General features: G+C 39.8%; 1 protein-coding gene across 4 annotated transcripts in view; it reads right to left on the bottom strand.

Moving 5' to 3' along the window:
- The window catches only part of NAALADL2 (N-acetylated alpha-linked acidic dipeptidase like 2), a 920300-nt gene that overhangs the window by 365179 nt on the left and 537932 nt on the right, over nt 1-17189 (bottom strand). For all 4 annotated transcript variants that reach the window (XM_073359348.2, XM_073359349.2, XM_073359350.2 and 1 more), the window contains one exon: nt 14741-14860. In XM_073359348.2, the coding sequence (XP_073215449.2) occupies nt 14741-14860 (120 nt within the window). The remainder of the gene's footprint in view (nt 1-14740; nt 14861-17189) is intronic.

The following is a 17189-nucleotide window of genomic DNA, read 5'->3' on the forward strand; positions in this document are numbered from 1 at the left end:
TCTCACACAAGTGATGATACAAGCAGGCTGCAGATTCTTAAGGGGCAAGCTGCACTTGCTTACAGCTTGGAATCCCCGGGTGTTCCGTTCACAAGCTAAAAACCCCTTTACCCTGCGTCCAGCACTTCCCCCGGTTCAACCTTTGTTCCGCAGGTGTTTCCAGGAGTCTTCCTGGGTGGGGAGTCAGCGAAGAACCAAGATGCCGTCACTCTCCTGCCTTATATTGCTTTTGCATATGGCGGGAACCCTTTGTTTCACAGCTTGGTTCCCACGTCAGTCAGCAGAAAAATACTGACATCCCAAGATGTAGTCCAGCATCAGGTGACCTGGTCACATGTCCCCGTAGAGTCATAGCAGCCATCTCCCACTGGCACATCTCCCAGGTGGTAGATAAACTTCCTCTAAGGCCTACTGTTTCCTCCTAATGGCTCATTAACCTAAATGGGCCCTTCCCAGCCAGCAATCTAGACAGAGAACATTTTTGCCTAGCGGGTGTTGCCCAGGAATAGCTACATGTGAAATAGATACACAGTCAATATACATAACTTCGGCTACAAAAATGATTCCGGCATACAAATGGGATAGTCATACCATAACCTTTCCACTGACACCTCACCTCACATGCCTTATCTTACATAAAATATATTATAATTTTGATATAATTATATCACTATGAAGAATATCGGGTGCAGTGTCACACATATAATGAATGAAAAACCTGACACCGAAATGAAGGAAGCATTCAGATACCATGGTGATGAGCACAGGGTAAGAACCTACATAGAACAGACAATAGTAGGAGCTCAGTCTGGCATGATCTTGTGCAACATCTTTGTGATTATAGCAGGAAGTGTAAAGAATAAATAGAAATTTTTCTTCTCACCCGCTAATTCCTTTTCTCTGGTGACAGCACGGTTGTCAGCTGTGATTGATGAGAGATCTTAGCACTTACCAGTGCTTGCAGGCAGTATGTAATGTGAAAAGAAAGCCAGACTGAAGATACCTGGCCAGATTACCCTTTCAAAGTTTAGTAACAGAAAAATAAGTATTTTAAATATAATGGAACCATTAACAATTACATAAAACATCATAGCCTTGATTCTCCACCTCATTACACCAGTGTAACTTCACTGAATTCAATCGATTTACACTGACATAAAACTAGTGTAATGGAGAATCAACCCCATAATGATTTATGTATGGAGAACATAATTCCTACCAACAGTAGGAATAATGAAAAAAAATATTAGGGCAGACAAACTATGACCCAGTTTGGCAGTAACTGATGAAGAATATGATTAAAATAGCTGTTGAAGAAGTTTAATCAGCAACAGACATAATATGCACTCACATCGATGGGGATCACTCTGCCAGTCATACATTCATCAGAGAAACAAAAATGACAAAAACATTCCCTTTTCTCTGACAAGTGGCTGGCTGTCCTCACTAATGGAAAGTGACAGGCAGTGCAGAGTTGAGTAATGGGAGGGTAATTAATGCAAGACAACAAATTTTCCCAAGTCTACCAGGCAGACCTCAATAAGGCCACAGGATTTTATATATATATAAAGAACCAGTGAGTGTGTGTGTTGTGTATACAAACACATATTTATACATATGTGTATATGCATAATGTGTGTGTATATGTACATGTACGTGTGTATGTACAAGTCTTAGAAAATGATTCCTCCTGAAGGTATTATTGCCCACACCTTGTGGGCTGAGAACAGGGGAGCCTCATCCTTAAAGGATATTGACAAGGCAGCCATTGGGATGGATATTTGCGAACTGATCTCCAACCATCTGTTCAATGCACACTTCAGTTTACAAGCCTCATGAAGAAAGGTGAGCAGTTGGGGCAAGGTGAAAAAGACAAAGAGAACTTATTCTTAAATGGGAGAAAATCTATAGGACTGAACCACCTCTTTGGTTTCAAGTGACAAAAACAACCAACCACGAAAACACTAGAGAGATTTTTTTTACTAAAAGTGAATTGGCTCCCATGTAACAGGCACACATACCAATCAAGTCTGCAACAGGGATAAATCAAAGCCTGCTTTATTCCTTATTGGTTTCTCGTAATCATTCAGGGTCTGCCCATGAAGCCCTTGATGCAAAATAAAATTTGCTTAGGTCTATAAAATAGGATGATTAGTCTGTGTTAGAAGAAGAAGAATCATCAGGGTTATGATGAGAAGAGAGGCCCAGCTGGGAATCTTAGATCCAAACACTTCCCATTATCTTTAGAAAAGTTCAGATCCATAAATATGCCTTTGCGCCGTGGCTCACTTCTCACAACAAAGAGCTCAATTGTGTCATTTAGGCACTGATCTTCTTTGGAGCCACATGACCCCTGGGGAAGATCAAGAAAGCAGAATTCCTCGCCAAACTCCCTGGGAACACATGCATTGCTAAGCTCTTTCATAGGGTGAAGCTTACCTCTCCTGCTGAACCAGTCTTCACTGCAGGCCAGTGCAAAGGTGGTGTGTGGCAATGGCTTAGACATGTCATGGCTGAGTATCAGATATGTCAGCCAGGACTGGCCAGGATGGAGCCACCAGAATGATCGTGGCTTTGTCTCACGTGATGTTTGAAATCACCCAGGGACTGAGGAGATGGTGTACAGCAAGTCTCTGCCCCACCGCAGGAAGAAGACATCTGGTAATAACCCTGAACTGAGGCCTCATCTGCAGCTAAAGTTCTCACATTTTGCATTGTCCTTCGTGGGGATCTGAACTGAGGCAATATCGGTTCTGTGATGGAGTGTGCAAAGACCATTTATATTTGGTCAGTGACTGCTTGTCAGGAAGTCTGCTAAGACAGCCCTTTTCTTCTGCCTTCACCAGTGTGCTGGGGTACCAAGAGACAGCTCTAGTGAGGACTTTGTCGGTGCCTAGGGAACTGGCGTCCAAGCTCGTGCAGAGGGTTTATGCCAGCTCTCTCAGTTCCATTGCTGAGGTAGTTGCCTGAGTGGCTGCACTGACAACCCCAGCCATCCCAATAATCTGTGATGATTCTGACGTGGTTTTCTTCCCTGCCTTTTCCTTGCTGCGGGACCATGCAGTGCGGTGTCTGCTGAGAGGAGCAGTCTCTGAGGGTGACCCCTTAGGTTCCTTGGAAGGAGATATCTCCTCTGGTTCTACAGTGATGCTCATTGATTACTCGAGTAGATGTAGCTTGAACCTCATGACCCTTGACGTGTGAGACTCCCATAAGAAGGGTTTTCACACCACAGAGGATGTGACTCTTCCCCAAACAGAAAAGGTTTCGGCTATCCCCATCAACAAAGGGGATGAATCTGTTGCAGTTCAGACCAGACTTAAAATATGAAGGTTTAGAATCTGCCAACGCTGTTGACGTGAGCACCTCACCCCACTGTACTGGGGATATGCAGTGGGGGTCTCGCTCTGTCTCGTCTTTTTATTTGGGGTGGGGAGAATGTCCAAACTAAAAGAATTAACAAAATAAGGAAAGGGAAGAAGGACTTTTTCCAAATAAGAACAGCTTAGAATGAATTTGAGGCTCAAGGGAAAAACAGCAGGTTGAATACTTGCCAGATCCTATCCCGCTGCCACCGACAGTAAGAGGAACCTGAGGGAGGGTCATGGCTGTTCCACCCGTTATCTCCTCACACAGGAGCACAAGGACGCATAGGATGCATTCACAGCCCCGATGGACACTTTATGAATAAAAAAAAAAATCTGATCTCCAAGGCTTGTAGCACAGGTGCACCTACAATGGGATTCACACTGACATATACTCAAATGGAAAACTTTTTGAACTGCTTATTTTGTTAAGAAAAATAAAAGCTGCTACCACTGGTATTTCCTTCCATAAATGTATACTCTTTAATACTGCTAAAACACAGCAATATTGCTTATTTATTCAATGATTAATTTACACAACCGTATATTTTCTATGTCTATAGGCAGCTTGTATTGTTCAACTTTATTTATAATACATAAATTTGCTAATATGTACAAGAATTATATTCAGAGACTTGTAAAATTCAGTCATATTTTATCATGCCTTTCCCACTGACATTATCACTCCAGATCATCCTGCCCTCTCTAAAATTCACAAAGCAATAAAATACCATGTAGTATCCCTCGGCATAAAAAGCCCAGAGGGGTTGAGCTAGGAGATTAAAGTACGTTAATGACAAGAGGCATGGGCATAATATACAACTGCCCCCTCCCCCCCAAAAAGGGATGAAAAAACTAAATCAAGAAACAGATATCCATGTGTTTTTAGTCAAATTGAAGGAGTTCCATTTAAAAATAAAATGTCTGAAGTGTTAAAATGGCAACACCCCAAGAGACTGAAACCAACATCAGCAGACATGGTGAGAAGCATAGTTGCCCTTTTGGTGAGGGTGTGTGTCCACCATTTATTATGCAATTTGTTCACAAGTAAGCTGGGTCCCCAGTTAGACAATATATAACAGTAATGACCAGGATATATGTCTGTGACCATTTTTTCTAATTGGACTTTGTCGGTATGATCCAGGACTTTATCATATTAGACTACAAGTACTACCTCACTGCACCCTACATGGGGCTGTGGCTTGTCACAGTTGCTGGCAGGATATTTGCATTAGACTTGGAAATCACTCCTCTCTTTGGCAGATTCTAATTAGTCCACACCTTTTGATCTTTAGGTCAAGATGCAAAGCCCATGTGTTCCACAGGCACTGGGAGAAGGAGGGCTGGAATTTGTGCACTGGGGTATGCAGCTGGAGTGGGGTTTGAAAAATATTGTTTCCTGAGATTTTTGGGGAGGCTGCTGTATCTATTTTTATATTTGGAATATATGACAAAGGTGCATAGAGCTTTGGATAAGTGCTTTCCTTAATGTTTACACAAATCTAAATAAATAAAGAAATCTGATCAAGGCAAAACAGGTATCAGACAATGCTTCCTCTAGTCCAGTGGCTCTCAACCTTTCCAGACTACTGTACCCCTTTCAGGAGTCTGATTTGTCTTGTGTACCTCCAAGTTTCATCTTACTTAAAATCAGACATAAATATACGAAAGTGTCAGAGCACACTATTACTGAAAAGTTGCTTACTTTCTCATTTTTACCATATAATTATAAAAAAATCAATTGGAACATAAATATTGTACTTACAGTTCGGTGTACAGTATATAGAACAGTATAAACAAGTCATTGTCTGTATGAAATTTTTGTTTGTACTGAGTTGACTATTGCTTTTTATGTAGCCCGTCGTAAAACTAGGCAAATATCTAGATGAGTTGATGGACCCCTAGAACATCTCTGTGTACCCCTGGTTGAGAACCACTGCTCTAGTCAATAGGAACTCAGCTGTAGAACACTGCAAGCAGCTCATCATTTTGGATGAGACACTATGCATGTGTTTCATATCTCCACAGTTTATAACATCAGTATTTCAATAATTACAGTATTAAATGAACTTCAAGAGAGTTTTTTCCTTTTGCTAAAGGAGCTTTGGAACTTTCAAGGTGCTGAACATTCTGGCCCTAAACCAGCAACACACTTAAGCATGTGTTTAATATTAGGCAAATAAGCAGATCCATTGAAGTCAACTGAGACGGCTCACATGCTTAAAGTTATGTATGTTTCAGTGCTCTACTAGACTGGGTCCAGAATGCTGAGATCCTTGCAGGACTGAGCCCTAAATCTCTACTGAGAGGTAATCTCAGTTAAATATTACTCTAAAATAAAGCTCCATTGAATTTGATTTCAAGTTTTAAAGTTCATGTCATACTTGCTTATTTAATATTAACACTATTAAGCCTTAACCTACTTGCTCATGCAAATAGTTTTTACTCACATGCATGGTCCTATATGCCTCACTGGGACTATTCCCATAGCATGGATTGTTTGTGTGAGTAAAACTGTGCAGAGTATGGCCCAATGGTATTTATCAAACAGATTTTTATGATTGGATAGATGAACAGCACACAATACAATACCGCAGTCCTATAACTCGAACATCCGACATTTTATAGGTCTATATTCCACAAAGAAGATTGACCTTGCTTTGTATTTAATTTGCATTAATCCTGTGATAAAACACAATTCCACTATAAGCAAAGAATGTAAATGTCCTACTTACAACACAGAATAAGGAAACTTTGAGGATTTAAAATACCTGTGAAAAATTTCACTCGACACACAAACTTGGCAGCCAGTTCTCTGAATTATTTAAGCAAGGTTTTGGACCAGATGCTGGCCCTCACTAAGACTCTTAGATGTCAGTCAAGCCCCTTACTTCTGACCCCTAAGGTATACAGCAGTTTTTTGCTCATTTGATTTTGGATGGACTGGGGTTTGTTACCAGCTGTTACATTTTAGACCAGCCCAGGTTAACAGTGGGGGAAATAGTGTTAAGCCACTCTTCTTTCCCCTGCCGCCACCACCACCACCACCAAACACTGCACACGTGGGTATTCTTTATTTGGATGCGGCAGGGGGACCACTAGATCCAAACTGAACAGGAGTGGATTAATCAAGTTCCAACTAAAAAAATGACATCACCCTCTCCTTTGAATCTTTCACTCACTGACTCCACTTTCTACCAGCGTATCCAGTTCAAGTTTCTTGTCCTAAACTCCAAGGTCCCTCAGAGGTCTTCACCCATCTCTTATTATGTTGCTGTCACATTGCCCACTTCTGCCTCCATTCCATCAATATCCCCAGCCTCAACAGGGCACTTGTTTGCATATCCCATGAACATCTTCACGCTTTCCTCCAGGCCACCCTTAATGTATTGACCATTGTCTTTAGAATGACCCACAAGTCTGCTGCCAACCCCCCACCTTCAAATCCTTTCCTAGGACCCACTTCTGCAGCAACAACTAGAGAAATCAGTGGACAATGGCTAGGCTCAGAGAAAGCTGGGGAAAATCTATAATATTAATAAACCAGAAGTTATAAATATCAAATACAGTATTGCTAACCCTCAGCATTTAAATACCATGCATCTGGACTCCAAAACGTCATAACATTGACTTAGAAAACGATGGGATTTTAAAAAATAATAGATGTCAGGTTCTGTTTATTTGCCATCTGTTTTTGAGCCTCTAGGATTCATGTTTCCAATTCTTTCTCTGCAATTATAGGGGCTAGAAACCTTTTTTTAATGAAATCTGAGATTCTCACACATCACATGTCTCCAGGAGCTGGGACTTGAAAGAAAAATACCTATGGATGTAAGACTTGTGATAAAATTGTGTGAGTTGGCAAAACTACTATATGTATAGAAAAATACACACATGAACAGATAGATAAATTGCATATATTTGATTTTCACAACCTACTCCAGTCTTTGAAGTCTTTGTGCCATTATATTATAGAAAGCAGCCTGGTTAATTCTAATAATTCACTTTGAAATTAGTATCTTGCATGCCTCCATGTTATCTTCACTTTGCAAGATCCTCTTCTCTTCCCCCACCCACCTCCAAGTGTGAGTCTTATGAGACCCAGTGAAAGGAAAAGAGGGGGAAATTTATGTCCAAGGAGGTCTCTAAAAGAACTTCATCTTCAAAGAAAATAGAGCTCAGGCCCCGAGCAGGGACACCCAATTTACTCACTGCTGCTACTCACACATACAACATAAACAGCCCTTTGCATGATGATGCCAGATAAAGCCATTTGCAAAAAACAAAAACAATCAATAAAACATTTTAAAATGAGATTATGAGCAGTAATATGCAAACAAGTCATCTTGAGATCTGATTTATACTTAGCTAAAGAGACAAAGGGCAAACATTCCAGAAAACTTGCATATACAAATGCAACTAATATAGAAAAATAAAATAAAATACACAGATTTGCACATACAAAAGAATTAATCATTGTGTGTGAAAAGGAGTAGGTTTTCACAGGTACTATAGATGTATGGGTACTACGGGTTCAAAAGCATTTTACATATCAAAATTTCTGAGCTTTCAATGAGTCCCAATTAATCTAATCTGCCATGTATGCACATGCCACAGAAAAGGAACAAAGTGCATCTAAATACTCCACCCTGTACTCAACATTTTGGTGTTTTTATCTTATCGGTCTCCTATTTATTATGGTAGTAGTTTCTGCAGCAGAATCCACAGACTTTGATGCCTTACACTGTCACCCTTGCAATGCCATTTTCCTTGGCCAAGGCAAAGGATGTACTTCAAAGACTTCTTCCTCTGCAGCAAAGTTTATACTAATGTGAAAATATGGTACTCATACAATTTCTTAAGTATGGTATGACAAACAGAAAGAAAGATACACTGTTCTGAATGTGATCACTGCTACAAGTAGGTTCTTAGCACATTTATCCATTAAGGTAGGGTATGTAATTTTCTTCATTTCTTTTAGATATCTTCCATGTATTTCATTTTTTAAGGTTCTTGTGCACTGTCTCAATGAAGTACCTTATATTGCAAAACACAATAAGAGCCAATAAAGTGTTTGTAAACATCAAAATTTATCTGATGTCAAAAGCAGCAGGTCCAATGCATCACACCTTTATGTGATCAACTAAATTGCTGGAAGTTAATTTGACAATTAAAATGATAAACATGGTTATTAAAGGAGAGAAAGACCTAGAGTAGTCAGACGCACTGGGCTAATAAATCTCTGATCTGTCATAAAGATTCCTTAAAACTGGAATTCTAGCATCATCCGAATCAGCAGATTTGGACTCACCTGGCAACCCACATAGCTCACTATATGATGAACAGGAGTAGGACAAGGTCAAGTGGATTAAATTTTATCTTTTCTCCTTTGGGATCCTGGTAGGAATCCAGTCTGAAATTAGTTTGTTGGGTCAATTCCCCAATGGACAGTTTATATTATAAAAACATCCCGTAACTGAATACTGCAATAAAAGGCAACATAATCAGTATCTACTCTGGGGAAACTCAAGATTGATTTAGAAGTGAAAAATATGCCTCTTTCTCACTGACAGGGTGCTCTTTCTAGGTCACGTTGAGATCATTTGTGAGGCTGTGTGGGGAGGTTCTTATAATGCCTGCATAATAACCTGTGGTAGAATGTCATAAATAAAAGGCTCAATTGTCAGTGCAGACATTCCTATAACCTTCACAAAATGCAAACTCTCTCTCCTCTAATCTAAACCACTACCTGTATCTATTCTAGGCTTAACTGCATGCTGTACTGATAAATCTCAGCCACTGCACTTAATGGCTATTTTCAATTACAAAGCCAGGATTATCATGATTAGGAATTATGTTTCTCTGCCTTTATTTTTTTACAATCTTTTGCCTAAAATGTAGATTTTTTATGGTTGCATTTTTAAGATTTAAAGTCATGGGGATTTGGGAGATACTCATGAAAAGATACTGGCTAGTGACTTTTACTTCAAAGTATTCCCCATGAATATTACCCTAAATCTGCATTGATTCTTGTGTTCTTTCTCGGTGAAGATTAGGAGATGGATCTTTTCTAGTATAAGTATCCTTGGGTGAAAATATGTATCAAAAGTGTTCACATCCTTATCTAATCAGGAAAAAATAGCATGTTACTTTTCTGACCAATCACCACTAATCATCACAGCTCAAATTTCTAATTTGGAAAATCAGTGGCTTAAAGCAAATTGCCCGTGATCAACTCAGAGAAGCTTAAACATAATTTTAAAGAACGTGCAGAATATGTTAGAGTAGCAAATAAATTCAAGGAAATTGCAATCTATTTACAGAGATATACCACGAATAGAAAGGCCAGGCTAAATTTGTTGGATAAGTTGTGCTCCGTGAATTATTCACTCAGATCTAGTGATAAGTAATAAAATGCCTCAATTCTTTTCTGAAATACACATTCTTTTATAGTTACTGAAAATGCAAATTATAGAGGAATTTTTGTGTGCACGAAAACTTAGTTTACTGCTTTGTCCAATCAAAGTAAGTGATACATTCCAATTTATTATTGCTGTAGCAATTACATTTGTTACCCAGGCTCAACCCTGCTCCTATTGAAATCACTTTAAAGCACTGACTTCAGTAGGAATAGAAGTTGGCCCCAAAGACCAACAGTGAAATCCCTACTTTAGTGGGACCAGGATTTCACCCTACAATACACTGCGTGGAATGGAAGGAAGGCAGCAAAATGGTGCAGAATGCCTTAAGCAGCCTGCTCCCACACATTAAGACCCAGAGACCAAGGAAACTCCTCCATGCAAAAATCACTTGTTCAAGGCTCCAGGAAAGGACAACAACTGCATGGCATCAATTCCCCCGAAAAATGGGGATTACCTGTGTAGAATAATACTGACCAATCGGTAATGTTGTATGTATGTTTTCTGTCCTGATTTAAGAACCCACCCTCAGAGTAAGCCTCAAGTGAAAAGGCCATGAAAACATGAGCACTTCAGGAGCCATGTTGCCATGAGGTGTGGGGTTGGGGAAAGTATGGAGACACCTCAGGGATGATCTTGGTCTCCAACAGGTGTCTTAACATCCACATGTATCTTGTGCTGCGGGAAGGGGGAAGCAGATCCCATCCCCAATACAACTATTTGGAGGAAACTTCACCACTGAAAATTCATTGCATGTCTTAACCCTTACATGTTTTCTGTGCATAGGGGGCAATCTAAACCTCAACATATTTCCTTGTGACTCAGGAAAACCAATTTCTCTTGTACCCCTATTAGGGAACTTCCTCTTTATTCAGCAATGTTTCCAAAATAAATCAGACACACAGGAAAGAAATGGAAAAAATAATTACATTCAAAAACTACATTTTTTTTACAAGAGACAAGAAATAAAATCACCTGAATTTTCTGAGGAGGTAATTAGTCATTTTTATTACTTATTAATCTTTGGTGCTAGCAAATCGAGGCTATTGTATGACTGTTGTATTGTAACCGCTAACAACAATTAACTACTGTTCCTTTACTATACCTGCTGTTCTGCTGGCACTCACTGTAAATCCCACTGAAATCAATGGAAGGTTAGAGCACACTTGGGTAGGTTCATTCTACTGCAATGTATCTAGAATGTTTGGAATCAGTCAGTGGTTAACATAGCACACAAATCTTGTCAACTCCAGTGAGTTATCAGACATACAAAAACCTGTGAGACAATTCTTATTACATATATAGCAACATTTCCCAGTTACAAATTCTTCTTGTCCAACACAAAATTTAGACCTTGTGACAGAGTGCTGAAAGCAAGCAGCTGACCCAGCACTCTGGTCACTTAGGCACTAAGTTTCACCCCAGAGAAACCCTGATTGAGGGATCAAAGACTTAATTACCTAATGGTCAAATGAACTAAGGAGCTAATTATCCCATCAGCTGAGAAGGTAGTTAAAAAGCACAGGAAGGAAGTGCAGAAGAGAGGGGCTAGTAGAGCCTAGGGGAAGCTAGGTCTCTGGCTGGTGAGATTCCTTCTGCTTCCTCTCCCTGGAGGAAGGGCTGAGGATTGAAAGACATTGTGGGTAGAATGTGATGGTCGCTTGGTGGTGGTAACAGAAATAAAAACTCACAGAGGTGTTGACAATCAAAAGATGTCCATGGCTGCTTGTGAGGAACTCCAGGGCAGGAGAGGAGCATCCCCAGTTACTGGCCCTAGGTTAGTTTCCTAGTTCTTTCCTTTCTCGTTCTGCCCCAGGCTCCCCATCCCATAAACTGTCTTCAATAGACCCATATAAAATACTAAAAATGGGATTAAGCCAGAACACTCTATCCAAACACCCCCAAAAGGGTTTAGAATTTGATCCCAGATGCAAATTTTGCAGCCTGCTAAATCTCTATAATGGACCACACAAACTCTGAAGAGGAGTAACACTTGGATTTTTTGTGGGATTATCAATCTGGATTTGGATGTGAATTTTGTGGTTGGCCAGAACTGCACAAATCAATGCCATGGGAGGAACGAAAACTGCATATCCAAAGACCCAGAACTCTGAAGGCTTCAAAAATCCAGATCTATATCCATATTTTACAAGTTCTATATAAATTGTCACCTGGTGCATATTTGGATGAACAACTGTTTTCCACTTACACAAGTTTCTTTTTGCCGAATATGATCTATAAAACCAAGGAAATGTGCTTCTTGTGAACTCAGGCTTAGCTTTGCTAGTAGTAAAAATGTATTGTTGTCTTTTGGACTTTCTCCAGTGGACTCAGTAAGGAGAGAAAGAGAGGGGAGGTAAAAAAAATATGGGGGGAGGGGAAATATGAAGGACAGAGAAAAGATAGAGGAGATTGCAATAAAGAGATACAGAGACAAAAAGATTGCCAAAGTAAAGGGAGGGAGGGAACTAGAAAAATAAGGGCACAACTGTAAACTACAGGACAAGGATGATGTCTCTCTGCATATACCTGCCACGGAAACACGCCACTCTTGATTGGGACCTTTGGTCCCAATTACAGTATTATATACTGTAATATAAATACAATCATTTTAATATAATCATGAGAGATCAAAGTTCATTAAATAGGGAAAATGTGAGCTAAATACAAAATTTAGGATAAAAAACATGAAATAAGAAATTATAATTACAGCTCTGCTTGGAATCGACTTTCTGTGTTAACATGCTGTAAAACAAAGTACGTGGAAGAAAGAGAAGGAAAAACAGGCAAGAAGGAGGGTTGGGTCTGGAAAACAGAAATGGAAGACTCAGTAAGTACAAAAACACAAACAGAATGGAGAACAGTTTAAAAAAATGGGAATCCCATTGATCCATGAATGGGAATTTTGCCAGGGATTTTAAGGGGCCAGGATTTCACCCCAGTAGCACAATAAGAGTGGGTTGTCCAATATGTCTTTTCATTTAGAAATATTCCATACCAAAGATTAATCTTTCATATATTTTTCCACTACTTTAACAAAGAATACAATTACTTCAAAGCCGAGCAAGACTCGTCTCAATCTGTGTCCTAAAAATGAGGGCTTGGGATCTGAAAGAAGAAATAATAAAAGAGGGCAAATCTTCCCACATATTGGCTTTAGTTCCCTGGCGGAAGGAAAAGGTGGTATTTTAGACTTCTGTAGGACTTCCTGACAAGCTTAAAGTCCAGAACATATACGTGTTAGCAGGATCAGAACCTTAACAAATCCTCTTTGTGGGTGATGTACATAACGGTATTGCCCTTTTTGTACTGCAGACTTTCCCTCTTATTCAAGACTGTACTAAACAAACCCTGATTGTGATTTCATTGTTACTGGCATTTAAAAAGAAATGCAGCATAAGATCTATGCGCGAGGCTGCTGCACATGTCAAATTCTGACAATGATTACTGACCTTTCATGTATGTAATGAGATTGGCTCGAAATAATTTAAATAAATAACCGAAATTATTCAGTTGAAAATGGCATTTTCATTGAGACAAAGACTGTTTCTATTAAAAAAATATTAAGCAGCTATTTTATGAACCAGTGTCCTGGTCTTCTCTGTGATTTCTGTGGCCAGCGGAGCAGCTCCGGATTCTTTAATTATAAAATCTGGAGATACTGGTCTTTTATAATTGCTTCTGTGAATTGGGCATGAAGTGTCTTGTTTAATTATTTACTGAGCCAGCAGACTCTTTCGAAATACCAAACTAATGTAATTCTTATTTATAAAATATTCACAATAAAAAATAGGGGTTTTTACATCAAAAAATATAACTCAATTTTTATATAATATTTGGTTCTGTCAAGTCTCAGATGAAAATGGACAAACGTGTTTAATCTCTGTGCTCTCCACAAATATCAGAGATGGAAGGGAGCAAACACACACACACACACACAGAGCAAGGAAGGAAGGGAACAGAAACTACACAATATGCTCATTTTGAGCTGGCAGTCAGCCTTTGTATGTCTCTTTAAAATGTCTTTCTAGTTGTCCGCTGTATCAGAGGATGTGGCTGGCCTGCAGTGGAAGCGGCGAGCTAAAGTACAGATGCTTTAGGCAGCATGCCCTCACACATTTTATGGCAGAAAACTTCATAAAAGTGAATGATGTTTTCCTCTCTGCAGTTCTTCCCTCCCTCAGAGGTAGTAAGAATGGGGAGCAAAGCTAAGAAGCCAATGGCAGCATTGACACTGAGCCAGCTTGGGTATGTATAGTATATACAGTTAAACCAGGTTAAAGCAAACCATGGTCAAGACCAAGAACTGTCTTATTTGCAGCCTGCCTGATAGGCCCCATCTGTTTATTCCTCCTGTGCTGTATTTTTATTGAGGATCACCTCACAATTTCAGTGTCTGTAGAGCACAGTCATAGCAAGTTAAGAAGCACTGGATTTTGAAGGCAGCCCAGTCGGCTTGGGAAGATCTTCAAAAGCCTGACGTTAAGCAGGCACAGACTGCACTCAGCTTCACCTCAGGGCATGTTTAAGTCTCCAGCAGTCCAAGTACTAGATATGATGCCTGAGTCAGAGATTTCAGTTTAAGACGACATGCAAATTTTAGACAGACGAGGCTCCAGCTACCCCTGCTCTCAGACGCTTCTTTTCTTGGACTCGTTCCCTCTCTCGCCTACAGATTCCTTCCCTCGCTGTAAGATTTACACCAACAAGGGAAAATATGACACTATCAACAGGCAGCCTCTGATACTGTATTATACAATTCAATAAAACAGATGACATATCAAAACTGGAACTAAGCAAACACTGCAGACACTTGCAGGAAAGAGTTAAGGAGTCTATTAAATGCCAACAAATACTGGCCTGCTGAGAGATGGCAACACAAGGCCCCATTTTAGTATCTGGAAATGAACAACAAAAGAAATTACTTAGATAAAGTACACCAGACATGTAACTAACCTTATAGAGTAAAGGTGATTGTCCTAGCTTCAGAAGTGCGATTTTATTGGTCACATTTGTCATGACTTGAATCAGGACTAAATCTTCTACAGTCCCATACTGCACATCAATGACTTCTGCCTGTAAAGAGAAAAGGTAATTAAGGCTCTATTGTTTGCCATTTACCATTAATGCTTGTCCATGGTGCTTTAGTCAGTACAAGAAGGAAGTAAATTCTACTGGACATTAGCATGTTGCAAACTGACTGGCCTGTGTGGACCCTGCTAGTGTGCACTGAAAGTTCCCTAGTGCAGAGTAATGTCGTCCTGCATTAGGGACCTTTTAGCGTGCAACATGCTAGTGTGCATTAGAATTTACACCCCCTTAGTGAGAACAGTCACACTGTGTAAACAAGAATTTAGTGCCACTAAAACAAAATTACCAGTAAGAGCAACAAAGTGCTCAATCAAAGTTCTATAATTAACTTATCTGTATTTCCCAATCATGTTTAAAACTCCAAAGGGCTTGAGAATTAAACATGACTGTTAAATACACTTCTTTCAGCACAATTTTCCACCACAATCATTGGCTGTGATTTAAGGAGCCCAACAATTTTCACCTATGATCGTGATTTGGCAACAATTCTTTTAATCTAAATTCATTAATGTAAATATAACATTCCATGCTCTACACTCACTGAAGTTGTAGGATCTAAAATCAACAGAATTATGCCGATGCAACCAGAACTGGGAAATCTGCTAATTCATTTTTGAAGTGAAATCACAGATTCATATAATACTTCAGTTAAGCAAAAATGATTATATTAGTCACTCAGGACAATACCCTAATTCCCCCCAGCCTGCCACATTTGTCTTGTGAGATATGGTTCATATGGCTCTTGAGCTATCTATCTATAGCATTAAAAACCCTGTTTCTAATTATCTATCCATCATCCAGGCATTTATGATGAGATTATCTCTACAGTATTTGAAAGACCACCTCTGAAAATCTGTCACTAAAAATGGGCTTTAAAAATTGTGGGGGACTTCCCATGTATGTGTAACCCAGCCCATGTGGAGTCTATACTTCCTTATTGAGCTATTTCATAAGGACACTGTGAGGCCTTACTAAACAGTGTTTGCAGAGGGCTATCTAAGTCAAAATATTATTAAACCCAAGCACTAGGAGAGGTGGGAAAATAACTCACAAATTCTTTTTATACTGGAGGATTTCTTTTCTCCCTCCCCTCATAATTCAAGAAGATTGTGCTCAGTGTTTCCACAAAAATTCACCTTTGGGCAGAGACGAAGCATGGAGGAATGTCAGCCTTATGTTGTCATTTTGGAATATTGTCCAAATATTGTTGTTGTCAGGACTAGTGATTAGAATATACACTGTGACCGCTATACAGAAATATATTACCAAGAAATCAATCATACGAACAGCTATAAATCAATGCAGTACAAGAACATTCTTTCAATGTAATAATAATAATTAATAACAACCACCAAATGCCCCTCAGGGAAACTGAATAAAATCAAAAGAATTTATCAAAGTAAGATTCAAATAATCCATAGAGGAACTGTACAGTACAAAAATGACTTACCTCTTAGTAAGCACATTTTGGGCAATTGCAAAACCTTAACTTTAACTTAACTTAACACACTACCAACACACTCTTATCAACCACCTGGCTCCACTTTCTACCCGCAGCATTCCACTCCTCCCTCCTCACAGTCCAGCAGTATGGACTCCCACTACCCACTGCACTCAACACCCATCCCCTGCAGTTTGGCCCTGCTGAAGCACAGCACCCACTGCATTGTACTCCAAAGGAGGATGTTGGGTATGATCCCTGGACATACAGTAATCTGTAGCTGTCCTGGGACCTCTCCTCCTCTGGAGACCTTCCCTTCCCCCATCCTTCTCCCTGCTGATGTATTTTTGTCATCTGACTCTCTCCTCTGGTTGTTGTCTTTTAATAAAGGAATTGTGTTGATTTGAAAGCAATCTTTATGCTATTAAGTGAAAGCAAAAGGAGCACTGCAAAGCAACATGCAATTATATTAAACCCCCTTACTGCATCATGTGCGCCAGTCACCTCCTAGCATTACAAGCACTGCAATCCCAAGCATAGGAGCAAATATTAGTGGCTTTCAGCTTCAAATTGCTGCCTCAAGGCATCCCTGATCCTTATGGCCCTGTGCTGTTCCCCTCTAATAGCCCTGGTCTCTGGCTGTTCAAACTCAGCCTCCAGGCGCTAAGCCTCCGCGGTCCAGCCCTGAGTGAAGCTTTCACCCTTTCCTTCGCAAATATTATGGAGCGTACAGCATGCAGCTAAAAGCATAGGAATATTGTCATCAGCCATGTCCAACTTCCCATACAGGCATCGCCAGCAGGCTTTTAAATGGCTAAATGCAAATTCAACAGTCTTTCTGCACTTTCTCAGCCTGCTGTTGAACCACTCCTT

This window comes from Lepidochelys kempii, chromosome 9, assembly GCF_965140285.1.
Source record: "Lepidochelys kempii isolate rLepKem1 chromosome 9, rLepKem1.hap1, whole genome shotgun sequence".
NCBI lineage: Eukaryota > Metazoa > Chordata > Testudines > Cheloniidae > Lepidochelys > Lepidochelys kempii.